General features: G+C 49.0%; 1 protein-coding gene across 1 annotated transcript; it reads left to right on the top strand.

Annotated features, from left to right (window-relative positions):
• The first annotated feature begins 17,319 nt into the window (after nucleotides 1–17,319).
• LOC115118905 (N-acetylaspartate synthetase-like) lies at nucleotides 17,320–20,374 on the top strand. The gene is made up of 3 exons (XM_065003572.1): nucleotides 17,320–17,640; nucleotides 18,133–18,297; nucleotides 19,185–20,374. Exons 1-3 carry the CDS (start codon nucleotides 17,424–17,426, stop codon nucleotides 19,577–19,579), a joined length of 777 nt encoding a protein of 258 aa, XP_064859644.1. The 5' UTR covers nucleotides 17,320–17,423; the 3' UTR covers nucleotides 19,580–20,374.
• Nucleotides 20,375–26,586: the final 6,212 nt, after the last annotated feature.

The raw sequence follows: 26,586 nt of genomic DNA, 5'->3' as shown, positions 1-26,586 counted from the left end.
AGCTGTAGAGAGGTGTTGGGTGTGAGAGACGACATCAGAAGAGTTACAGGGTGTGTTAAGTGGTGGTGGTGGCAGCTGTAGAGAGGTGTTGGGTGTGAGAGACGACATCAGAAGAGTTACAGGGTGTGTTAAGTGGTGGTGGCAGCTGTAGAGAGGTGTTGGGTGTGAGAGACGACATCAGAAGAGTTACAGGGTGTGTTAAGTGGTGGTGGCAGCTGTAGAGAGGTGTTGGGTGTGAGAGACGACATCAGAAGAGTTACAGGGTGTGTTAAGTGGTGGTGGTGGCAGCTGTAGAGAGGTGTTGGGTGTGAGAGACGACATCAGAAGAGTTACAGGGTGTGTTAAGTGGTGGTGGCAGCTGTAGAGAGGTGTTGGGTGTGAGAGACGACATCAGAAGAGTTACAGGGTGTGTTAAGTGGTGGTGATGCAGCTGTAGAGAGGTGTTGGGTGTGAGAGACGACATCAGAAGAGTTACAGGGTGTGTTAAGTGGTGGTGGCAGCTGTAGAGAGGTGTTGGGTGTGAGAGACGACATCAGAAGAGTTACAGGGTGTGTTAAGTGGTGGTGGCAGCTGTAGAGAGGTGTTGGGTGTGAGAGACGACATCAGAAGAGTTACAGGGTGTGTTAAGTGGTGGTGGCAGCTGTAGAGAGGTGTTGGGTGTGAGAGACGACATCAGAAGAGTTACAGGGTGTGTTAAGTGGTGGTGGTGGCAGCTGTAGAGAGGTGTTGGGTGTGAGAGACGACATCAGAAGAGTTACAGGGTGTGTTAAGTGGTGGTGGCAGCTGTAGAGAGGTGTTGGGTGTGAGAGACGACATCAGAAGAGTTACAGGGTGTGTTAAGTGGTGGTGGCAGCTGTAGAGAGGTGTTGGGTGTGAGAGACGACATCAGAAGAGTTACAGGGTGTGTTAAGTGGTGGTGGCAGCTGTAGAGAGGTGTTGGGTGTGAGAGACGACATCAGAAGAGTTACAGGGTGTGTTAAGTGGTGGTGGCAGGGTGTGTTAAGTGGTGGTGGCAGCTGTAGAGAGGTGTTGGGTGTGAGAGACGACATCAGAAGAGTTACAGGGTGTGTTAAGTGGTGGTGATGGCAGCTGTAGAGAGGTGTTGGGTGTGAGAGACGACATCAGAAGAGTTACAGGGTGTGTTAAGTGGTGGTGGCAGCTGTAGAGAGGTGTTGGGTGTGAGAGACGACATCAGAAGAGTTACAGGGTGTGTTAAGTGGTGGTGATGGCAGCTGTAGAGAGGTGTTGGGTGTGAGAGACGACATCAGAAGAGTTACAGGGTGTGTTAAGTGGTGGTGATGACAGCTGTAGAGAGGTGTTGGGTGTGAGAGACGACATCAGAAGAGTTACAGGGTGTGTTAAGTGGTGGTGGCAGCTGTAGAGAGGTGTTGGGTGTGAGAGACGACATCAGAAGAGTTACAGGGTGTGTTAAGTGGTGGTGGTGGCAGCTGTAGAGAGGTGTTGGGTGTGAGAGACGACATCAGAAGAGTTACAGGGTGTGTTAAGTGGTGGTGGCAGCTGTAGAGAGGTGTTGGGTGTGAGAGACGACATCAGAAGAGTTACAGGGTGTGTTAAGTGGTGGTGGTGGTGGTGGCAGAAGAGTTACAGGGTGTGTTAAGGGTGCTGTAGAGAGGTGTTGGGTGTGAGAGACGACATCAGAAGAGTTACAGGGTGTGTTAAGTGGTGGTGGCAGCTGTAGAGAGGTGTTGGGTGTGAGAGACGACATCAGAAGAGTTACAGGGTGTGTTAAGTGGTGGTGGCAGCTGTAGAGAGGTGTTGGGTGTGAGAGACGACATCAGAAGAGTTACAGGGTGTGTTAAGTGGTGGTGGTGGCAGCTGTAGAGAGGTGTTGGGTGTGAGAGACGACATCAGAAGAGTTACAGGGTGTGTTAAGTGGTGGTGGCAGCTGTAGAGAGGTGTTGGGTGTGAGAGACGACATCAGAAGAGTTACAGGGTGTGTTAAGTGGTGATGGCAGCTGTAGAGAGGTGTTGGGTGTGAGAGACGACATCAGAAGAGTTACAGGGTGTGTTAAGTGGTGGTGGCAGCTGTAGAGAGGTGTTGGGTGTGAGAGACGACATCAGAAGAGTTACAGGGTGTGTTAAGTGGTGGTGGGCAGCTGTAGAGAGGTGTTGGGTGTGAGAGACGACATCAGAAGAGTTACAGGGTGTGTTAAGTGGTGGTGGTGGCAGCTGTAGAGAGGTGTTGGGTGTGAGAGACGACATCAGAAGAGTTACAGGGTGTGTTAAGTGGTGGTGGCAGCTGTAGAGAGGTGTTGGGTGTGAGAGACGACATCAGAAGAGTTACAGGGTGTGTTAAGTGGTGGTGGCAGCTGTAGAGAGGTGTTGGGTGTGAGAGACGACATCAGAAGAGTTACAGGGTGTGTTAAGTGGTGGTGGCAGCTGTAGAGAGGTGTTGGGTGTGAGAGACGACATCAGAAGAGTTACAGGGTGTGTTAAGTGGTGGTGGCAGCTGTAGAGAGGTGTTGGGTGTGAGAGACGACATCAGAAGAGTTACAGGGTGTGTTAAGTGGTGGTGGCAGCTGTAGAGAGGTGTTGGGTGTGAGAGACGACATCAGAAGAGTTACAGGGTGTGTTAAGTGGTGGTGGTGGCAGCTGTAGAGAGGTGTTGGGTGTGAGAGACGACATCAGAAGAGTTACAGGGTGTGTTAAGTGGTGGTGGCAGCTGTAGAGAGGTGTTGGGTGTGAGAGACGACATCAGAAGAGTTACAGGGTGTGTTAAGTGGTGGTGGTGGCAGCTGTAGAGAGGTGTTGGGTGTGAGAGACGACATCAGAAGAGTTACAGGGTGTGTTAAGTGGTGGTGATGGCAGCTGTAGAGAGGTGTTGGGTGTGAGAGACGACATCAGAAGAGTTACAGGGTGTGTTAAGTGGTGGTGGCAGCTGTAGAGAGGTGTTGGGTGTGAGAGACGACATCAGAAGAGTTACAGGGTGTGTTAAGTGGTGGTGGCAGCTGTAGAGAGGTGTTGGGTGTGAGAGACGACATCAGAAGAGTTACAGGGTGTGTTAAGTGGTGGTGGCAGCTGTAGAGAGGTGTTGGGTGTGAGAGACGACATCAGAAGAGTTACAGGGTGTGTTAAGTGGTGATGGCAGCTGTAGAGAGGTGTTGGGTGTGAGAGACGACATCAGAAGAGTTACAGGGTGTGTTAAGTGGTGGTGGCAGCTGTAGAGAGGTGTTGGGTGTGAGAGACGACATCAGAAGAGTTACAGGGTGTGTTAAGTGGTGGTGGCAGCTGTAGAGAGGTGTTGGGTGTGAGAGACGACATCAGAAGAGTTACAGGGTGTGTTAAGTGGTGGTGGCAGCTGTAGAGAGGTGTTGGGTGTGAGAGACGACATCAGAAGAGTTACAGGGTGTGTTAAGTGGTGGTGGCAGCTGTAGAGAGGTGTTGGGTGTGAGAGACGACATCAGAAGAGTTACAGGGTGTGTTAAGTGGTGGTGGTGGCAGCTGTAGAGAGGTGTTGGGTGTGAGAGACGACATCAGAAGAGTTACAGGGTGTGTTAAGTGGTGGTGGCAGCTGTAGAGAGGTGTTGGGTGTGAGAGACGACATCAGAAGAGTTACAGGGTGTGTTAAGTGGTGGTGGCAGCTGTAGAGAGGTGTTGGGTGTGAGAGACGACATCAGAAGAGTTACAGGGTGTGTTAAGTGGTGGTGGCAGCTGTAGAGAGGTGTTGGGTGTGAGAGACGACATCAGAAGAGTTACAGGGTGTGTTAAGTGGTGGTGGCAGCTGTAGAGAGGTGTTGGGTGTGAGAGACGACATCAGAAGAGTTACAGGGTGTGTTAAGTGGTGGTGGCAGCTGTAGAGAGGTGTTGGGTGTGAGAGACGACATCAGAAGAGTTACAGGGTGTGTTAAGTGGTGGTGGTGGCAGCTGTAGAGAGGTGTTGGGTGTGAGAGACGACATCAGAAGAGTTACAGGGTGTGTTAAGTGGTGGTGGGTGGCAGCTGTAGAGAGGTGTTGGGTGTGAGAGACGACATCAGAAGAGTTACAGGGTGTGTTAAGTGGTGGTGGCAGCTGTAGAGAGGTGTTGGGTGTGAGAGACGACATCAGAAGAGTTACAGGGTGTGTTAAGTGGTGGTGGTGGCAGCTGTAGAGAGGTGTGTTATGGTGTTGGGTGTGAGAGACGACATCAGAAGAGTTACAGGGTGTGTTAAGTGGTGGTGATGGCAGCTGTAGAGAGGTGTTGGGTGTGAGAGACGACATCAGAAGAGTTACAGGGTGTGTTAAGTGGTGGTGGCAGCTGTAGAGAGGTGTTGGGTGTGAGAGACGACATCAGAAGAGTTACAGGGTGTGTTAAGTGGTGGTGGCAGCTGTAGAGAGGTGTTGGGTGTGAGAGACGACATCAGAAGAGTTACAGGGTGTGTTAAGTGGTGGTGGCAGCTGTAGAGAGGTGTTGGGTGTGAGAGACGACATCAGAAGAGTTACAGGGTGTGTTAAGTGGTGGTGGCAGCTGTAGAGAGGTGTTGGGTGTGAGAGACGACATCAGAAGAGTTACAGGGTGTGTTAAGTGGTGGTGGCAGCTGTAGAGAGGTGTTGGGTGTGAGAGACGACATCAGAAGAGTTACAGGGTGTGTTAAGTGGTGGTGATGGCAGCTGTAGAGAGGTGTTGGGTGTGAGAGACGACATCAGAAGAGTTACAGGGTGTGTTAAGTGGTGGTGATGACAGCTGTAGAGAGGTGTTGGGTGTGAGAGACGACATCAGAAGAGTTACAGGGTGTGTTAAGTGGTGGTGGCAGCTGTAGAGAGGTGTTGGGTGTGAGAGACGACATCAGAAGAGTTACAGGGTGTGTTAAGTGGTGGTGGTGGCAGCTGTAGAGAGGTGTTGGGTGTGAGAGACGACATCAGAAGAGTTACAGGGTGTGTTAAGTGGTGGTGGCAGCTGTAGAGAGGTGTTGGGTGTGAGAGACGACATCAGAAGAGTTACAGGGTGTGTTAAGTGGTGGTGGTGGCTGGCAGAGAGGTGTTGGGTGTGAGAGACGACATCAGAAGAGTTACAGGGTGTGTTAAGTGGTGGTGGCAGCTGTAGAGAGGTGTTGGGTGTGAGAGACGACATCAGAAGAGTTACAGGGTGTGTTAAGTGGTGGTGGTGGCAGCTGTAGAGAGGTGTTGGGTGTGAGAGACGACATCAGAAGAGTTACAGGGTGTGTTAAGTGGTGGTGGCAGCTGTAGAGAGGTGTTGGGTGTGAGAGACGACATCAGAAGAGTTACAGGGTGTGTTAAGTGGTGGTGGTGGCAGCTGTAGAGAGGTGTTGGGTGTGAGAGACGACATCAGAAGAGTTACAGGGTGTGTTAAGTGGTGGTGGCAGCTGTAGAGAGGTGTTGGGTGTGAGAGACGACATCAGAAGAGTTACAGGGTGTGTTAAGTGGTGGTGGCAGCTGTAGAGAGGTGTTGGGTGTGAGAGACGACATCAGAAGAGTTACAGGGTGTGTTAAGTGGTGGTGGTGGCAGCTGTAGAGAGGTGTTGGGTGTGAGAGACGACATCAGAAGAGTTACAGGGTGTGTTAAGTGGTGGTGGGCAGCTGTAGAGAGGTGTTGGGTGTGAGAGACGACATCAGAAGAGTTACAGGGTGTGTTAAGTGGTGATGGCAGCTGTAGAGAGGTGTTGGGTGTGAGAGACGACATCAGAAGAGTTACAGGGTGTGTTAAGTGGTGGTGGCAGCTGTAGAGAGGTGTTGGGTGTGAGAGACGACATCAGAAGAGTTACAGGGTGTGTTAAGTGGTGGTGATGGCAGCTGTAGAGAGGTGTTGGGTGTGAGAGACGACATCAGAAGAGTTACAGGGTGTGTTAAGTGGTGGTGGCAGCTGTAGAGAGGTGTTGGGTGTGAGAGACGACATCAGAAGAGTTACAGGGTGTGTTAAGTGGTGGTGGCAGCTGTAGAGAGGTGTTGGGTGTGAGAGACGACATCAGAAGAGTTACAGGGTGTGTTAAGTGGTGGTGATGGCAGCTGTAGAGAGGTGTTGGGTGTGAGAGACGACATCAGAAGAGTTACAGGGTGTGTTAAGTGGTGGTGGCAGCTGTAGAGAGGTGTTGGGTGTGAGAGACGACATCAGAAGAGTTACAGGGTGTGTTAAGTGGTGGTGGTGGCAGCTGTAGAGAGGTGTTGGGTGTGAGAGACGACATCAGAAGAGTTACAGGGTGTGTTAAGGTGGTGGTGGCAGCTGTAGAGAGGTGTTGGGTGTGAGAGACGACATCAGAAGAGTTACAGGGTGTGTTAAGTGGTGGTGGCAGCTGTAGAGAGGTGTTGGGTGTGAGAGACGACATCAGAAGAGTTACAGGGTGTGTTAAGTGGTGGTGGCAGCTGTAGAGAGGTGTTGGGTGTGAGAGACGACATCAGAAGAGTTACAGGGTGTGTTAAGTGGTGGTGGGCAGCTGTAGAGAGGTGTTGGGTGTGAGAGACGACATCAGAAGAGTTACAGGGTGTGTTAAGTGGTGGTGATGGCAGCTGTAGAGAGGTGTTGGGTGTGAGAGACGACATCAGAAGAGTTACAGGGTGTGTTAAGTGGTGGTGGCAGCTGTAGAGAGGTGTTGGGTGTGAGAGACGACATCAGAAGAGTTACAGGGTGTGTTAAGTGGTGGTGGCAGCTGTAGAGGTGTTGGGTGTGAGAGACGACATCAGAAGAGTTACAGGGTGTGTTAAGTGGTGGTGGTGGCAGCTGTAGAGAGGTGTTGGGTGTGAGAGACGACATCAGAAGAGTTACAGGGTGTGTTAAGTGGTGGTGGTGGCAGCTGTAGAGAGGTGTTGGGTGTGAGAGACGACATCAGAAGAGTTACAGGGTGTGTTAAGTGGTGGTGGCAGCTGTAGAGAGGTGTTGGGTGTGAGAGACGACATCAGAAGAGTTACAGGGTGTGTTAAGTGGTGGTGGCAGCTGTAGAGAGGTGTTGGGTGTGAGAGACGACATCAGAAGAGTTACAGGGTGTGTTAAGGTGGTGGTGGCAGCTGTAGAGAGGTGTTGGGTGTGAGAGACGACATCAGAAGAGTTACAGGGTGTGTTAAGTGGTGGTGGCAGCTGTAGAGAGGTGTTGGGTGTGAGAGACGACATCAGAAGAGTTACAGGGTGTGTTAAGTGGTGGTGGTGGCAGCTGTAGAGAGGTGTTGGGTGTGAGAGACGACATCAGAAGAGTTACAGGGTGTGTTAAGTGGTGATGGCAGCTGTAGAGAGGTGTTGGGTGTGAGAGACGACATCAGAAGAGTTACAGGGTGTGTTAAGTGGTGGTGGCAGCTGTAGAGAGGTGTTGGGTGTGAGAGACGACATCAGAAGAGTTACAGGGTGTGTTAAGTGGTGGTGGGCAGCTGTAGAGAGGTGTTGGGTGTGAGAGACGACATCAGAAGAGTTACAGGGTGTGTTAAGTGGTGGTGGCAGCTGTAGAGAGGTGTTGGGTGTGAGAGACGACATCAGAAGAGTTACAGGGTGTGTTAAGTGGTGGTGGCAGCTGTAGAGAGGTGTTGGGTGTGAGAGACGACATCAGAAGAGTTACAGGGTGTGTTAAGTGGTGGTGGCAGCTGTAGAGAGGTGTTGGGTGTGAGAGACGACATCAGAAGAGTTACAGGGTGTGTTAAGTGGTGGTGATGGCAGCTGTAGAGAGGTGTTGGGTGTGAGAGACGACATCAGAAGAGTTACAGGGTGTGTTAAGTGGTGGTGGCAGCTGTAGAGAGGTGTTGGGTGTGAGAGACGACATCAGAAGAGTTACAGGGTGTGTTAAGTGGTGGTGGCAGCTGTAGAGAGGTGTTGGGTGTGAGAGACGACATCAGAAGAGTTACAGGGTGTGTTAAGTGGTGGTGGCAGCTGTAGAGAGGTGTTGGGTGTGAGAGACGACATCAGAAGAGTTACAGGGTGTGTTAAGTGGTGGTGGTGGCAGCTGTAGAGAGGTGTTGGGTGTGAGAGACGACATCAGAAGAGTTACAGGGTGTGTTAAGTGGTGGTGATGACAGCTGTAGAGAGGTGTTGGGTGTGAGAGACGACATCAGAAGAGTTACAGGGTGTGTTAAGTGGTGGTGGTGGCAGCTGTAGAGAGGTGTTGGGTGTGAGAGACGACATCAGAAGAGTTACAGGGTGTGTTAAGTGGTGGTGGCAGCTGTAGAGAGGTGTTGGGTGTGAGAGACGACATCAGAAGAGTTACAGGGTGTGTTAAGTGGTGGTGGCAGCTGTAGAGAGGTGTTGGGTGTGAGAGACGACATCAGAAGAGTTACAGGGTGTGTTAAGTGGTGGTGGCAGCTGTAGAGAGGTGTTGGGTGTGAGAGACGACATCAGAAGAGTTACAGGGTGTGTTAAGTGGTGGTGGCAGCTGTAGAGAGGTGTTGGGTGTGAGAGACGACATCAGAAGAGTTACAGGGTGTGTTAAGTGGTGGTGGCAGCTGTAGAGAGGTGTTGGGTGTGAGAGACGACATCAGAAGAGTTACAGGGTGTGTTAAGTGGTGGTGGCAGCTGTAGAGAGGTGTTGGGTGTGAGAGACGACATCAGAAGAGTTACAGGGTGTGTTAAGTGGTGGTGGTGGCAGCTGTAGAGAGGTGTTGGGTGTGAGAGACGACATCAGAAGAGTTACAGGGTGTGTTAAGTGGTGGTGATGGCAGCTGTAGAGAGGTGTTGGGTGTGAGAGACGACATCAGAAGAGTTACAGGGTGTGTTAAGTGGTGGTGGCAGCTGTAGAGAGGTGTTGGGTGTGAGAGACGACATCAGAAGAGTTACAGGGTGTGTTAAGTGGTGGTGGCAGCTGTAGAGAGGTGTTGGGTGTGAGAGACGACATCAGAAGAGTTACAGGGTGTGTTAAGTGGTGGTGGGCAGCTGTAGAGAGGTGTTGGGTGTGAGAGACGACATCAGAAGAGTTACAGGGTGTGTTAAGTGGTGGTGGCAGCTGTAGAGAGGTGTTGGGTGTGAGAGACGACATCAGAAGAGTTACAGGGTGTGTTAAGTGGTGGTGGCAGCTGTAGAGAGGTGTTGGGTGTGAGAGACGACATCAGAAGAGTTACAGGGTGTGTTAAGTGGTGGTGATGGCAGCTGTAGAGAGGTGTTGGGTGTGAGAGACGACATCAGAAGAGTTACAGGGTGTGTTAAGTGGTGGTGATGGCAGCTGTAGAGAGGTGTTGGGTGTGAGAGACGACATCAGAAGAGTTACAGGGTGTGTTAAGTGGTGGTGGCAGCTGTAGAGAGGTGTTGGGTGTGAGAGACGACATCAGAAGAGTTACAGGGTGTGTTAAGTGGTGGTGGCAGCTGTAGAGAGGTGTTGGGTGTGAGAGACGACATCAGAAGAGTTACAGGGTGTGTTAAGTGGTGGTGGTGGCAGCTGTAGAGAGGTGTTGGGTGTGAGAGACGACATCAGAAGAGTTACAGGGTGTGTTAAGTGGTGGTGGTGGCAGCTGTAGAGGTGTTGGGTGTGAGAGACGACATCAGAAGAGTTACAGGGTGTGTTAAGTGGTGGTGGTGGCAGCTGTAGAGAGGTGTTGGGTGTGAGAGACGACATCAGAAGAGTTACAGGGTGTGTTAAGTGGTGGTGGCAGCTGTAGAGAGGTGTTGGGTGTGAGAGACGACATCAGAAGAGTTACAGGGTGTGTTAAGTGGTGGTGGCAGCTGTAGAGAGGTGTTGGGTGTGAGAGACGACATCAGAAGAGTTACAGGGTGTGTTAAGTGGTGGTGGCAGCTGTAGAGAGGTGTTGGGTGTGAGAGACGACATCAGAAGAGTTACAGGGTGTGTTAAGTGGTGGTGGCAGGGTGCTGTAGAGAGGTGTTGGGTGTGAGAGACGACATCAGAAGAGTTACAGGGTGTGTTAAGTGGTGGTGGCAGCTGTAGAGAGGTGTTGGGTGTGAGAGACGACATCAGAAGAGTTACAGGGTGTGTTAAGTGGTGATGGCAGCTGTAGAGAGGTGTTGGGTGTGAGAGACGACATCAGAAGAGTTACAGGGTGTGTTAAGTGGTGGTGGCAGCTGTAGAGAGGTGTTGGGTGTGAGAGACGACATCAGAAGAGTTACAGGGTGTGTTAAGTGGTGGTGATGGCAGCTGTAGAGAGGTGTTGGGTGTGAGAGACGACATCAGAAGAGTTACAGGGTGTGTTAAGTGGTGGTGGCAGCTGTAGAGAGGTGTTGGGTGTGAGAGACGACATCAGAAGAGTTACAGGGTGTGTTAAGTGGTGGTGGCAGCTGTAGAGAGGTGTTGGGTGTGAGAGACGACATCAGAAGAGTTACAGGGTGTGTTAAGTGGTGGTGGCAGCTGTAGAGAGGTGTTGGGTGTGAGAGACGACATCAGAAGAGTTACAGGGTGTGTTAAGTGGTGGTGGCAGCTGTAGAGAGGTGTTGGGTGTGAGAGACGACATCAGAAGAGTTACAGGGTGTGTTAAGTGGTGGTGGCAGCTGTAGAGAGGTGTTGGGTGTGAGAGACGACATCAGAAGAGTTACAGGGTGTGTTAAGTGGTGGTGGCAGCTGTAGAGAGGTGTTGGGTGTGAGAGACGACATCAGAAGAGTTACAGGGTGTGTTAAGTGGTGGTGGCAGCTGTAGAGAGGTGTTGGGTGTGAGAGACGACATCAGAAGAGTTACAGGGTGTGTTAAGTGGTGGTGGCAGCTGTAGAGAGGTGTTGGGTGTGAGAGACGACATCAGAAGAGTTACAGGGTGTGTTAAGTGGTGGTGGTGGCAGCTGTAGAGAGGTGTTGGGTGTGAGAGACGACATCAGAAGAGTTACAGGGTGTGTTAAGTGGTGGTGATGGCAGCTGTAGAGAGGTGTTGGGTGTGAGAGACGACATCAGAAGAGTTACAGGGTGTGTTAAGTGGTGGTGGCAGCTGTAGAGAGGTGTTGGGTGTGAGAGACGACATCAGAAGAGTTACAGGGTGTGTTAAGTGGTGGTGGCAGCTGTAGAGAGGTGTTGGGTGTGAGAGACGACATCAGAAGAGTTACAGGGTGTGTTAAGTGGTGGTGGCAGCTGTAGAGAGGTGTTGGGTGTGAGAGACGACATCAGAAGAGTTACAGGGTGTGTTAAGTGGTGATGGCAGCTGTAGAGAGGTGTTGGGTGTGAGAGACGACATCAGAAGAGTTACAGGGTGTGTTAAGTGGTGGTGGCAGCTGTAGAGAGGTGTTGGGTGTGAGAGACGACATCAGAAGAGTTACAGGGTGTGTTAAGTGTGGTGATGGCAGCTGTAGAGAGGTGTTGGGTGTGAGAGACGACATCAGAAGAGTTACAGGGTGTGTTAAGTGGTGGTGGACAGCTGTAGAGAGGTGTTGGGTGTGAGAGACGACATCAGAAGAGTTACAGGGTGTGTTAAGTGGTGGTGGCAGCTGTAGAGAGGTGTTGGGTGTGAGAGACGACATCAGAAGAGTTACAGGGTGTGTTAAGTGGTGGTGGCAGCTGTAGAGAGGTGTTGGGTGTGAGAGACGACATCAGAAGAGTTACAGGGTGTGTTAAGTGGTGGTGGTGGCAGCTGTAGAGAGGTGTTGGGTGTGAGAGACGACATCAGAAGAGTTACAGGGTGTGTTAAGTGGTGGTGGTGGCAGCTGTAGAGAGGTGTTGGGTGTGAGAGACGACATCAGAAGAGTTACAGGGTGTGTTAAGTGGTGGTGGCAGCTGTAGAGAGGTGTTGGGTGTGAGAGACGACATCAGAAGAGTTACAGGGTGTGTTAAGTGGTGGTGGCAGCTGTAGAGAGGTGTTGGGTGTGAGAGACGACATCAGAAGAGTTACAGGGTGTGTTAAGTGGTGGTGGTGGCAGCTGTAGAGAGGTGTTGGGTGTGAGAGACGACATCAGAAGAGTTACAGGGTGTGTTAAGTGGTGGTGGCAGCTGTAGAGAGGTGTTGGGTGTGAGAGACGACATCAGAAGAGTTACAGGGTGTGTTAAGTGGTGGTGATGACAGCTGTAGAGAGGTGTTGGGTGTGAGAGACGACATCAGAAGAGTTACAGGGTGTGTTAAGTGGTGATGGCAGCTGTAGAGAGGTGTTGGGTGTGAGAGACGACATCAGAAGAGTTACAGGGTGTGTTAAGTGGTGGTGGCAGCTGTAGAGAGGTGTTGGGTGTGAGAGACGACATCAGAAGAGTTACAGGGTGTGTTAAGTGGTGGTGGCAGCTGTAGAGAGGTGTTGGGTGTGAGAGACGACATCAGAAGAGTTACAGGGTGTGTTAAGTGGTGGTGGTGGCAGCTGTAGAGAGGTGTTGGGTGTGAGAGACGACATCAGAAGAGTTACAGGGTGTGTTAAGTGGTGGTGGTGGCAGCTGTAGAGAGGTGTTGGGTGTGAGAGACGACATCAGAAGAGTTACAGGGTGTGTTAAGTGGTGATGGCAGCTGTAGAGAGGTGTTGGGTGTGAGAGACGACATCAGAAGAGTTACAGGGTGTGTTAAGTGGTGGTGGCAGCTGTAGAGAGGTGTTGGGTGTGAGAGACGACATCAGAAGAGTTACAGGGTGTGTTAAGTGGTGGTGGCAGCTGTAGAGAGGTGTTGGGTGTGAGAGACGACATCAGAAGAGTTACAGGGTGTGTTAAGTGGTGGTGGCAGCTGTAGAGAGGTGTTGGGTGTGAGAGACGACATCAGAAGAGTTACAGGGTGTGTTAAGTGGTGGTGGCAGCTGTAGAGAGGTGTTGGGTGTGAGAGACGACATCAGAAGAGTTACAGGGTGTGTTAAGTGGTGGTGGCAGCTGTAGAGAGGTGTTGGGTGTGAGAGACGACATCAGAAGAGTTACAGGGTGTGTTAAGTGGTGGTGGTGGCAGCTGTAGAGAGGTGTTGGGTGTGAGAGACGACATCAGAAGAGTTACAGGGTGTGTTAAGTGGTGGTGGCAGCTGTAGAGAGGTGTTGGGTGTGAGAGACGACATCAGAAGAGTTACAGGGTGTGTTAAGTGGTGGTGGCAGCTGTAGAGAGGTGTTGGGTGTGAGAGACGACATCAGAAGAGTTACAGGGTGTGTTAAGTGGTGGTGGCAGCTGTAGAGAGGTGTTGGGTGTGAGAGACGACATCAGAAGAGTTACAGGGTGTGTTAAGTGGTGGTGGCAGCTGTAGAGAGGTGTTGGGTGTGAGAGACGACATCAGAAGAGTTACAGGGTGTGTTAAGTGGTGGTGGCAGCTGTAGAGAGGTGTTGGGTGTGAGAGACGACATCAGAAGAGTTACAGGGTGTGTTAAGTGGTGGTGGTGGCAGCTGTAGAGAGGTGTTGGGTGTGAGAGACGACATCAGAAGAGTTACAGGGTGTGTTAAGTGGTGGTGGCAGCTGTAGAGAGGTGTTGGGTGTGAGAGACGACATCAGAAGAGTTACAGGGTGTGTTAAGTGGTGGTGGCAGCTGTAGAGAGGTGTTGGGTGTGAGAGACGACATCAGAAGAGTTACAGGGTGTGTTAAGAAGAGTGGTGGTGGTGGCAGCTGTAGAGAGGTGTTGGGTGTGAGAGACGACATCAGAAGAGTTACAGGGTGTGTTAAGTGGTGGTGGCAGCTGTAGAGAGGTGTTGGGTGTGAGAGACGACATCAGAAGAGTTACAGGGTGTGTTAAGTGGTGGTGGCAGCTGTAGAGAGGTGTTGGGTGTGAGAGACGACATCAGAAGAGTTACAGGGTGTGTTAAGTGGTGGTGGCAGCTGTAGAGAGGTGTTGGGTGTGAGAGACGACATCAGAAGAGTTACAGGGTGTGTTAAGTGGTGGTGGCAGCTGTAGAGAGGTGTTGGGTGTGAGAGACGACATCAGAAGAGTTACAGGGTGTGTTAAGTGGTGGTGGCAGCTGTAGAGAGGTGTTGGGTGTGAGAGACGACATCAGAAGAGTTACAGGGTGTGTTAAGTGGTGGTGGTGGCAGCTGTAGAGAGGTGTTGGGTGTGAGAGACGACATCAGAAGAGTTACAGGGTGTGTTAAGTGGTGGTGGCAGCTGTAGAGAGGTGTTGGGTGTGAGAGACGACATCAGAAGAGTTACAGGGTGTGTTAAGTGGTGGTGGCAGCTGTAGAGAGGTGTTGGGTGTGAGAGACGACATCAGAAGAGTTACAGGGTGTGTTAAGTGGTGGTGGCAGCTGTAGAGAGGTGTTGGGTGTGAGAGACGACATCAGAAGAGTTACAGGGTGTGTTAAGTGGTGGTGGCAGCTGTAGAGAGGTGTTGGGTGTGAGAGACGACATCAGAAGAGTTACAGGGTGTGTTAAGTGGTGGTGGCAGCTGTAGAGAGGTGTTGGGTGTGAGAGACGACATCAGAAGAGTTACAGGGTGTGTTAAGTGGTGGTGGTGGCAGCTGTAGAGAGGTGTTGGGTGTGAGAGACGACATCAGAAGAGTTACAGGGTGTGTTAAGTGGTGGTGGCAGCTGTAGAGAGGTGTTGGGTGTGAGAGACGACATCAGAAGAGTTACAGGGTGTGTTAAGTGGTGGTGGCAGCTGTAGAGAGGTGTTGGGTGTGAGAGACGACATCAGAAGAGTTACAGGGTGTGTTAAGTGGTGGTGGCAGCTGTAGAGAGGTGTTGGGTGTGAGAGACGACATCAGAAGAGTTACAGGGTGTGTTAAGTGGTGGTGGCAGCTGTAGAGAGGTGTTGGGTGTGAGAGACGACATCAGAAGAGTTACAGGGTGTGTTAAGTGGTGGTGGTGGCAGCTGTAGAGAGGTGTTGGGTGTGAGAGACGACATCAGAAGAGTTACAGGGTGTGTTAAGTGGTGATGGCAGCTGTAGAGAGGTGTTGGGTGTGAGAGACGACATCAGAAGAGTTACAGGGTGTGTTAAGTGGTGGTGGCAGCTGTAGAGAGGTGTTGGGTGTGAGAGACGACATCAGAAGAGTTACAGGGTGTGTTAAGTGGTGGTGGTGCAGCTGTAGAGAGGTGTTGGGTGTGAGAGACGACATCAGAAGAGTTACAGGGTGTGTTAAGTGGTGGTGGCAGCTGTAGAGAGGTGTTGGGTGTGAGAGACGACATCAGAAGAGTTACAGGGTGTGTTAAGTGGTGGTGGTGGCAGCTGTAGAGAGGTGTTGGGTGTGAGAGACGACATCAGAAGAGTTACAGGGTGTGTTAAGTGGTGGTGGCAGCTGTAGAGAGGTGTTGGGTGTGAGAGACGACATCAGAAGAGTTACAGGGTGTGTTAAGTGGTGGTGGCAGCTGTAGAGAGGTGTTGGGTGTGAGAGACGACATCAGAAGAGTTACAGGGTGTGTTAAGTGGTGGTGGCAGCTGTAGAGAGGTGTTGGGTGTGAGAGACGACATCAGAAGAGTTACAGGGTGTGTTAAGTGGTGGTGGCAGCTGTAGAGAGGTGTTGGGTGTGAGAGACGACATCAGAAGAGTTACAGGGTGTGTTAAGTGGTGGTGGCAGCTGTAGAGAGGTGTTGGGTGTGAGAGACGACATCAGAAGAGTTACAGGGTGTGTTAAGTGGTGGTGGTGGTGGTGGCAGCTGTAGAGAGGTGTTGGGTGTGAGAGACGACATCAGAAGAGTTACAGGGTGTGTTAAGTGGTGGTGGCAGCTGTAGAGAGGTGTTGGGTGTGAGAGACGACATCAGAAGAGTTACAGGGTGTGTTAAGTGGTGGTGGCAGCTGTAGAGAGGTGTTGGGTGTGAGAGACGACATCAGAAGAGTTACAGGGTGTGTTAAGTGGTGGTGGCAGCTGTAGAGAGGTGTTGGGTGTGAGAGACGACATCAGAAGAGTTACAGGGTGTGTTAAGTGGTGGTGGCAGCTGTAGAGAGGTGTTGGGTGTGAGAGAGACGACATCAGAAGAGTTACAGGGTGTGTTAAGTGGTGGTGGGCAGCTGTAGAGAGGTGTTGGGTGTGAGAGACGACATCAGAAGAGTTACAGGGTGTGTTAAGTGGTGGTGGCAGCTGTAGAGAGGTGTTGGGTGTGAGAGACGACATCAGAAGAGTTACAGGGTGTGTTAAGTGGTGGTGGTGGCAGCTGTAGAGAGGTGTTGGGTGTGAGAGACGACATCAGAAGAGTTACAGGGTGTGTTAAGTGGTGGTGGCAGCTGTAGAGAGGTGTTGGGTGTGAGAGACGACATCAGAAGAGTTACAGGGTGTGTTAAGTGGTGGTGGCAGCTGTAGAGAGGTGTTGGGTGTGAGAGACGACATCAGAAGAGTTACAGGGTGTGTTAAGTGGTGGTGATGGCAGCTGTAGAGAGGTGTTGGGTGTGAGAGACGACATCAGAAGAGTTACAGGGTGTGTTAAGTGGTGGTGGCAGCTGTAGAGAGGTGTTGGGTGTGAGAGACGACATCAGAAGAGTTACAGGGTGTGTTAAGTGGTGATGGCAGCTGTAGAGAGGTGTTGGGTGTGAGAGACGACATCAGAAGAGTTACAGGGTGTGTTAAGTGGTGTGGTGGCAGCTGTAGAGAGGTGTTGGGTGTGAGAGACGACATCAGAAGAGTTACAGGGTGTGTTAAGTGGTGGTGGCAGCTGTAGAGAGGTGTTGGGTGTGAGAGACGACATCAGAAGAGTTACAGGGTGTGTTAAGTGGTGGTGGCAGCTGTAGAGAGGTGTTGGGTGTGAGAGACGACATCAGAAGAGTTACAGGGTGTGTTAAGTGGTGGTGGTGGCAGCTGTAGAGAGGTGTTGGGTGTGAGAGACGACATCAGAAGAGTTACAGGGTGTGTTAAGTGGTGGTGGCAGCTGTAGAGAGGTGTTGGGTGTGAGAGACGACATCAGAAGAGTTACAGGGTGTGTTAAGTGGTGATGGCAGCTGTAGAGAGGTGTTGGGTGTGAGAGACGACATCAGAAGAGTTACAGGGTGTGTTAAGTGGTGGTGGCAGCTGTAGAGAGGTGTTGGGTGTGAGAGACGACATCAGAAGAGTTACAGGGTGTGTTAAGTGGTGGTGATGGCAGCTGTAGAGAGGTGTTGGGTGTGAGAGACGACATCAGAAGAGTTACAGGGTGTGTTAAGTGGTGGTGGCAGCTGTAGAGAGGTGTTGGGTGTGAGAGACGACATCAGAAGAGTTACAGGGTGTGTTAAGTGGTGGTGGTGGCAGCTGTAGAGAGGTGTTGGGTGTGAGACGACATCAGAAGAGTTACAGGGTGTGTTAAGTGGTGGTGGCAGCTGTAGAGAGGTGTTGGGTGTGAGAGACGACATCAGAATAGATACAGGGTGTGTTAAGTGGTGGTGGTGGCAGCTGTAGAGAGGTGTTGGGTGTGAGAGACGACATCAGAAGAGTTACAGGGTGTGTTAAGTGGTGATGTCCCATCCTTTCAGGGTGATGGCATGAGGTAGGAATAAATAGATGTAAATAGTGGAGTAGGGTGGTCATTTTGTTTTCTATCATTTTGAAATTAGTGAGTAGTGTTAGATGGTAGGGTATTTAATTTATTACATATTTATTTTTCATACAAAGTGTAAGGGCGTTGTACTCCAGTCTAGTAGGTGGCGGTAATGCAACAAATTGGATGCCAACCACCGTTAAACATCATAGAAGAAGAAAAAGAAGCGTGTGTGTGTGTGATAGTATTTAACGACTTATACGATTCAGTTTTCTTTTCCCAGGGAGACGTCAACAAAGTTTCTGAGTGAGATAACATGGAAGACAACAACAACCAAGTGACAACAAAGTGCCACCAGAAAGGGAATAATGGATTTAGAACGGACCGTGTGGTTGTGCGTAAATTCGAAAGCGCTGACTATCCGGACGTCGAGCGCATATTCATTGACGGGCTGATGGAGATGGTTCCGGATACCGCGTTTAGAGGGTTAAAACATCACCCTGAGAGCCTGCTCCTGTACGCCGCTATGACAAGTAAGGGAGAAATAGGTCTTATATCAATTTCTAGTTATATATTGACTGTTATTCCAGCAAAAGGTTAGTTTTCACTTATTTGATTGCATTAGTCTGGGAAAATGTGTGTTATAAATGTAATAATTTACAGTTAGGCTATCTTGGACATTTCATCAATACCGTTTCTGTTATTTGATTGCATTATTTAGTATAATTTTGGGGAAAATGCAGTAGAATGCATCATTTGTGCTCGATTGCGATAGTACCAACTCATTTCCTTCCTTTTTTTACCTCTATTTAACCAGGCAAGTCTTAAGAACAAATTCTTATTTTTAATGACGGCCTAGGAACAGTGGGTTAACTGCATGTTCAGGAGCAGAACGACATATTTGTACCTTGTCAGCTCGGGGGTTTGAACTTGCAACCTTCCGGTTACTAGACCAACGCTCTGTGACTATTGTATGTCAACATTTAGATGACTCAAACATCCATTTTTCGCCACGGCTTTTGCAGTTGTTTGTTTTATTGTGACCAAGTCGTTCTTGCTGACTTGTTTGGTGCCTCTCGCTGTCCTGTGCGCGCGCTGCTACTACAGCAGGAGAGTTGTCCTTGGTTACCTGGAGCGCGCCAAACTCACGGATATGGGCGACATCGATGGACATTACATGAAAACTCCAGGTAATAGAATCATAAAACACGGGACGAGATGTTAAAAACTGTCCATTGTGCCAATAGATGGAATGCACTCACATGAGATTTGCCGTGATGTTGACAGAGTGGCATGGGAGGTTTATTTCTTAGACTGGGTTAAGATGTCAATTTTGGGACACATCCTCAGTAGTGTGCCTTCGAATCAGTGGGTGTTTCGGCCTTTAATCACTAAACACCCTCATCAAAGGTGGCCAGCTAAAGGGTGATCAAGCCTTAGCTTGTGTCCCATGCCCAATTAAGATGTCCCACGTGACTATGCAAGGCAGGGGCGTCCTCTTCCCTGAGCCAGTCCTACAGCTGACCGCATACCTCATATGCCCTCCTCAAGTTGGAGGGATCTGAATTGGGTTCTCAGGTGGGGGTGGGGTGGAATCTTAAAAAAAAAAAAAAATCATGTATCATTCGTTTTATTTGTTTATTTGAGTGTAGTTGGCTTTAGGTTAGTTATATTGCACATAGTTATTTTATTCAAATAGATTTGCACACAAGATTCCGTGCCTGGTTAAAAACAAACGAGCAGGGAGGTAAAATAAAACCAGGGCTTCATTCCTGTCTCCATTCTGGAATATAATTACTCATCTAGAATGACAGCTAGTGCCTGTGGATGTGTCACCTTGATCCCTCTGACTCCAGGCTCATTTCGGTCTACCCCATCAATAGAAAATAAAAAGTACAGTAAATCTTTGTCCCCAAAAGGATGACCAGTCAGTCATTAGGCTCTTTCAAGAAAAGGATCCATTTAAAGTATAAAAGTCAATAGACAATGACATCAGCTTTTATTAAATGGGAGGATTAGGATATTATTTGATATAACCCACTATTTCTAAATTCCACCCCTCTTATTTCTCTCTCAGACTCCTGTCTGTGGGTTGCAGTGCTGGAGGGCAGTGTGGTGGGTGTAGTGGCGGCCTGTGCCCTGCGGGGGGAAGCTGGCACTGTGGAGCTGCATCGCATGTCGGTGGACCGGCGCTGTCGGCAACGTGGGGTTGGCGTTGCCCTCGGGCGGAAGGTTCTACAATATGCAGCGGACCGTGGCTACCTCTCTGTCGTCTTGGGAACCACGTCCTACTCGCCGGCTGCTCACCGGCTATACCAGACTCTGGGGTTCCGATGCGTCGGCGTCACCAAGGGATACGCCACGCCTGGTGTGAGCCGGTCGGTACTGGAGCAGCTCTTCTACCGGGTCAGTCATCACCACTACCGGAAGGACATGACCGTTCACAATACTAACACTCACAGCCAGCAGTGAACACAGAACAGGGATGGAGCACGGCACGGAACAGGGATGGAGCACGGCACGGAACAGGGATGGAGCACGGCACGGAACAGGGATGGAGCACGGCACGGAACAGGGATGGAGCATGGAACAGGGATGGAGCACGGCACGGAACAGGGATGGAGCACGGCACGGAACAGGGATGGAGCACGGCACGGAACAGGGATGGAGCACAACACACGAGTGCACATGCCGGCAAACATGAATGCACACCACACACGCAAGCACACACTCTAACCCAACCCCCTGAGACCCTGAACTCAGAGCATCTTGTTTCACCATTTAGGGAATGGAAGAAAATCACCAGAACGTAATGTATGTAATCGCTAGGTTAAAGGTAAAGAATTGTTCGCAAACGTACCTGTTTCCCTTGTGATTTGAAGAGGGTTCTGTTCATTTCGGCATGATGCTCGGGTTTGTTTGAAATGCTCTATTTGATCATTCTTGTAAATCCTTGCACATTTTGCCGGCTATTATCTTCACTTGCAAATCAAAATACTCACACTGGACAAGAGAAATCCATCGGCTTCGTCAGTCTCCTCACTGTTAAAATCCTATGGTCACCTCAAGTGGGATTCAAACTTTTTCAGTTTTGAATTTTCCCGCCAGAGTTTCTGGGGACTTTTTCCGCAATAATTTCTCGCGACCACAACACACCCCAAATCTAATGATACAACCTTCAAATCTGTACATGTCAATGTTTACATCAACCAATAACCTTCAATTCATTACATTTTCAAAATCAAAATAAACCAATAAATATATTTACTCATTTGTATTTTTTTTCCCCAATTAACTTTCTTAATGGGTCTATTGTTTTATTTTTTACTCTGTTTTGTTCCAAAAATCAAATAAAAAAAAAACAATACCACTGAATAGTGTTTCAAACAAAACCAATGTTTCTGTATGAGTTTAACTAGGTGTTAGCATGAGCCTTAGGAGTTAGCTAGACACCTAGTGTGATAAGTCTTTATAAATGGCCTTTGGGAGGAAACCATTATCATTTGTCCAAAAGTTGAATTGTTCTAGTCAACATCAAGTCACTGAAAGTTCAAATTACAAAATGCTGCACAGAAGTGTTTCACTTCCTCTCTCTCTCGCAAACACAAGCTATAGGGGTAAAAGGTAAACTTTCGGTTAAAAGTAATGGTTGAATGTTCAGCTAATCCACAATTCCAAAATTCGGAAAACTGGAAGGCTGAATGTGTTTATTCATTACTTTTAAGTGTTAAAGGGGTAATCTGTGATTACTAACTCCATTTTTGCACTTTTAAATGATATACTCGATACTAGCTGTTGATTCTGGAAGAATATAACAACATAACATGCAAACTTAGTCACTGTATAGCTTCAAGACATTTTAAAACTACAATTCTTATGTTATGGATGATCAGTCATTGCACCTATAGCCCGATGGTCAGTCATTGCACCTATAGCTCGATGGTCAGTCATTGCACCTATAGCCCGATGGTCAGTCATTGCACCTATAGCCCGATGGTCAGTCATTGCACCTATAGCCCGATGGTCAGTCATTGCACCTATAGCCCGATGGTCAGTCATTGCACCTATAGCCCGATGGTCAGTCATTGCACCTATAGCCCGATGGTCAGTCATTGCACCTATAGCCCGATGGTCAGTCATTGCATCTATAGCCCGATGGTCAGTCATTGCACCTGGTCATCAGCCCGATGGTCAGTCATTGCACCTATAGCCCGATGGTCAGTCATTGCACCTATAGCCCGATGGTCAGTCATTGCACCTATAGCCCGATGGTCAGTCATTGCACCTATAGCCCGATGGTCATAGCCCGATGGTCAGTCATCATTGCACCTATAGCCCGATGGTCAGTCATTGCACCTATAGCCCGATGGTCAGTCATTGCACCTATAGCCCGATGGTCAGTCATTGCACCTATAGCCCGATGGTCAGTCATTGCACCTATAGCCCTATAGCCCGATGGTCAGTCATTGCATCTATAGCCCGATGGTCAGTCATTGCACCTATAGCCCGATGGTCAGTCATTGCACCTATAGCCCGATGGTCAGTCATTGCACCTATAGCCCCATGGTCAGTCATTGCACCTATAGCCCCATGGTCAGTCATTGCACCTATAGCCCCATGGTCAGTCATTGCACCTATAGCCCGATGGTCAGTCATTGCACCTATAGCCCGATGGTCAGTCATTGCACCTATAGCCCCATGGTCAGTCATTGCACCTATAGCCCCATGGTCAGTCATTGCACCTATAGCCCATGGTCAGTCATTGCACCTATAGCCCCATGGTCAGTCATTGCACCTATAGCCCGATGGTCAGTCATTGCACCTATAGCCCCATGGTCAGTCATTGCACCTATAGCCTCAGTCATTGCACCTATAGCCCCATGGTCAGTCACCTATAGCCCCATGGTCAGTCATTGCACCTATAGCCCGATGGTCAGTCATTGCACCTATAGCCCGATGGTCAGTCATTGCACCTATAGCCCGATGGTCAGTCATTGCACCTATAGCCCGATGGTCAGTCATTGCACCTATAGCCCGATGGTCAGTCATTGCACCTATATTGCCCGCCCGATGGTCAGTCATTGCACCTATAGCCCTATATGGTCAGTCATTGCACCTATAGCCCGATGGTCAGTCATTGCACCTATAGCCCGATGGTCAGTCATTGCACCTATAGCCCGATGGTCAGTCATTGCACCTATAGCCCGATGGTCAGTCATTGCACCTATAGCCCGATGGTCAGTCATTGCACCTATAGCCCGATGGTCAGTCATTGCACCTATAGCCCGATGGTCAGTCATTGCACCTATAGCCCGATGGTCAGTCATTGCACCTATAGCCCGATGGTCAGTCATTGCACCTCCCCATGGTCATCAGCCCGATGGTCAGTCATTGCACCTCCCGATAGTCATTGCCCGATGGTCAGTCATTGCATGGTCTATAGCCCGATGGTCAGTCATTGCACCTATAGCCCGATGGTCATCATTGCACCTATAGCCCGATGGTCAGTCCCTGCATCTATAGCCCGATGGTCAGTCATTGCATCTATAGCCCGATGGTCAGTCATTGCATCTATAGCCCGATGGTCAGTCATTGCATCTATAGCCCGATGGTCAGTCATTGCATCTATAGCCCGATGGTCAGTCATTGCATCTATAGCCCGATGGTCAGTCATTGCACCTATAGCCCGATGGTCAGTCATTGCACCTATAGCCCGATGGTCAGTCATTGCACCTATAGCCCGATGGTCAGTCATTGCACCTATAGCCCGATGGTCAGTCATTGCACCCATAGCCCGATGGTCAGTCATTGCACCTATAGCCCCATGTTCAGTCATTGCACCTATAGCCCAATGGTCAGTCATTGCACCTATAGCCCAATGGTCAGTCATTGCACCTATAGCCCAATGGTCAGTCATTGCACCTATAGCCCCATGGTCAGTCATTGCACCTATAGCCCCATGGTCAGTCATTGCACCTATAGCCCCATGGTCAGTCATTGCACCTATAGCCCAGTCTCTGAATTTGATTGGTTACATTTCCCCAGCCCCACATCCTTAAGTGGTTTGCCCAGTTTGTTTTTGTTTGAACTTCAGAATGTTCCTTTATGTGTTCAGACATGGTCCTGAACTTTATAACCCTGTCAGTGTCTTGACCGAAAGTCACGCAGTAACTTGTTGTTGAACCCTGTTCAGCAGGAGGGTTCTAGAATAGTTTTTGCCCCCCAAAAATGTGTTAGCGAACAGTCCATGACAGGCATAGCTAGTAACATCACAATCTATTCTAGTTGCAACATTAAACATCTCCCCTTTTAATGCATTTGACCTCCTGCGGTCAGAGTGTCAGCATCAGGTAACTCATTCATCATTCACAAGATTTTATTTCTTGCAAAAATTCAGCTCTCTCTTTAAACGTAGCTAGCTAACCTATAAATACTGTAGCTAGCTAAATTTAGGGTGGCCATAGCTTATTGTAGGGTTGCTCACTTAATTTAGAGGGGCTATAGCCTATTGTAGGGTCCCTAGCTAGCATATTGTATGTTTGCTAGCTAGCCTATTCTAAGTGTAATAGCTATCCTATTGTAGCGTCGCTAGGTTAAAACCCGCTAAGGTTGATGTCCGCGCCCCAGTGGAAAATATAATTAGAATAATACAAAAATCCTCATCAAAATCTGTCAGTTTAAGTTAGAGATATGTTTTATTGCATTGGATGCGTCTCAATCCACCTCATCAACCTATGTCATACTTTCACATCCGTGGTGAAAGTTGACAGAGCTAGAGATGTATTTGTTAGACCATTAGACATCCTGAAAATGGGTCTTCTCACAACATCACCTGTAACCTCCAAACGGTTTGACCTACAAACTATTATAACCCCTTGATGGAAAGCTGACACCGATGAGACTCACAAACACGAATGCTTTCTTCGTTTTGCTCTATGACCTCCTTTTGCTCTACAGCCCATCTGCCAACTTCTGTCTGTAGCATCCGAGCAGTTTGGGCTACACACTGATATGACACCTCTGTGGAAAGGTGAGACTCACACGGACATTTCCGTTGTTTTGCTCTAGAATGCTCACAAGACTCGTCTGAAGGTCCCCTCGTACCAGTTGAAAAATGAATGGAAATATATATGGAGACTGTTTAGTGGCAAAAATAAGGGGTTAAATACATGTTTTTTTACTGATCATTCTAATATATCTCTCAGATATTGGACAGACACTAGGGGGGTACTATCTGTTCCATGTAGTGGATCTGTTATTCAATGCATTTGTATGGGCTAATAGCTAAATAAAAATGTTCATCAAATAATTGTAATACAGGGCTTAGACTATTATGGGTTAATGTAGAGTGGCTAGCTAGCCTATTGTAGGTATCCTAGCTAGCCTATTGTAGCTTCCCTAGCTAGCCTATTTTAGGGTAACTAGGTTCATGTAGAGTGGCTAGGTAGCCTATTGTAGAGTGGCTAGGTGGCCTATTGTAGAGTGGCTAGGTGGCCTAGGTGGCCTATTGTAGAGTGGCTAGGTGGCCTATTGTAGAGTGGCTAGGTGGCCTATTGTAGAGTGGCTAGGTGGCCTATTGTAGAGTGGCTAGGTGGCCTATTGTAGAGTGGCTAGGTGGCCTATTGTAGAGTGGCTAGGTGGCCTATTGTAGAGTGGCTAGGTGGCCTATTGTAGAGTGGCTAGGTGGCCTATTGTAGAGTGGCTAGGTGGCCTATTGTAGAGTGGCTAGGTGGCCTATTGTAGAGTGGCTAGGTGGCCTATTGTAGAGTGGCTAGGTGGCCTATTGTAGAGTGGCTAGGTGGCCTATTGTAGAGTGGCTAGGTGGCCTATTGTAGAGTGGCTAGGTGGCCTATTGTAGGCTAGGTGGCTAGGTGGCTAGGTGGCCTATTGTAGAGTGGCTAGGTGGCCTATTGTAGAGTGGCTAGGTAGCCTATTGTAGAGTGGCTAGGTAACCTTTTTTAAGGCCTTGTAAGGCCTACTGTATGAGAAGCAGAATCATGTGTTTTACAAGAAACCGTATAGGACTTAAAATAAGTAACATAGTGAAGGGTAGGGGGATTCCGCCTTATCACCCTGACACAGCTCCTCCACAACATACTTTCCTGTTTTCGTCTTTCTCATTACTCTCTCTCTTCCTCTAGTTAAAAAAAAAAAAAAATGCAGTCATAGGTAAAATACATATTTTTGTTGCATTAGCAGACTCAAGTCAGGGCCCATATTTATCAAACGTGTCAGTGCAGGAGTGCTGATCCAGGATCTGTTTATTGTTTTTGATCACAATGAATACGGTCATGTGGACAGGAATGACTTGATCCCAGGTCAGTATTCCTGAGATGGTTGATCTCTAGATCTACATTTGCTTTGCATCGAGTCCAGGTTTGGGTTTATTTCACTAAAGAAGATTCCCTGCACTGTCATTCACGCAGACCACATCATTTCACAAAAAAATTATATTTGAAAGTAAGCTATAGACACATGTTTTCTAACTTTAGGGAATTTTGGAGTAGCAGAATAGTAGATCATTCATAACCCCAGGTTATGCTTGAGAGAGGGGGTTTTGGAGTAGCAGAATACTAGATCATTCATAACCCCAGGTTATGCTTGAGAGAGGGGGTTTTGGAGTAGCAGAATACTAGATCATTCATAACCCCAGGTTATGCTTGAGAGAGGGGGTTTTGAAGTAGCAGAATACTAGATCATTCATAACCCCAGGTTATGCTTGAGAGAGGGGGTTTTGGAGTAGCAGAATACTAGATCATTCATAACCCCAGGTTATGCTTGAGAGAGGGGGTTTTGGAGTAGCAGAATACTAGATCATTCATAACCCCAGGTTATGCTTGAGAGAGGGGGTTTTGGAGTAGCAGAATACTAGATCATTCATAACCCCAGGTTATGCTTGAGAGAGGGGGTTTTGGAGTAGCAGAATACTAGATCATTCATAACCCCAGGTTATGCTTGAGAGAGGGGTTTTGGAGTAGCAGAATACTAGATCATTCATAACCCCAGGTTATGCTTGAGAGAGGGGGTTTTGGAGTAGCAGAATACTAGATCACTCATAACCCCAGGTTATGCTTGAGAGAGGGGGTTTTGGAGTAGCAGAATACTAGATCATTCATAACCCCAGGTTATGCTTGAGAGAGGGGGTTTTGGAGTAGCAGAATACTAGATCATTCATAACCCCAGGTTATGCTTGAGAGAGGGGGTTTTGGAGTAGCAGAATACTAGATCATTCATAACCCCAGGTTATGCTTGAGAGAGGGGGTTTTGGAGTAGCAGAATACTAGATCACTCATAACCCCAGGTTATGCTTGAGAGAGGGGGTTTTGAAGCACTTCTGTGCAGCAGTCTGCAACTTAAACTTTCAGTTGGACTTGAGAGTGACTGAACTTTAGTTAGACATACTGCCTGTTTCCAATGTGCAGTTTTGACACACAACACAATGCCTTAGATGTCTTAATTCGCATGCTGACTGCTAGAAT

This window comes from Oncorhynchus nerka, linkage group LG18 (genome assembly GCF_034236695.1).
Source record: "Oncorhynchus nerka isolate Pitt River linkage group LG18, Oner_Uvic_2.0, whole genome shotgun sequence".
NCBI lineage: Eukaryota > Metazoa > Chordata > Actinopteri > Salmoniformes > Salmonidae > Oncorhynchus > Oncorhynchus nerka.
Note: the sequence above shows the minus strand (reverse complement) of the source record. Positions and strands in the feature narration are given on the sequence as shown.

Excerpts from the sequence above, each read along its gene's own strand:
- LOC115118905 (XM_065003572.1), top strand. The coding sequence starts at position 17,424 with ATGGAAGACAACAACAACCAAGTGACAACAAAGTGCCACCAGAAAGGG. Across the intron at positions 17,641-18,132 it reads CCTGTACGCCGCTATGACAA|TTGTTTGTTTTATTGTGACC; the intron begins GTAAGGGAGAAA and ends CGGCTTTTGCAG. Across the intron at positions 18,298-19,184 it reads ACATTACATGAAAACTCCAG|ACTCCTGTCTGTGGGTTGCA; the intron begins GTAATAGAATCA and ends TTTCTCTCTCAG.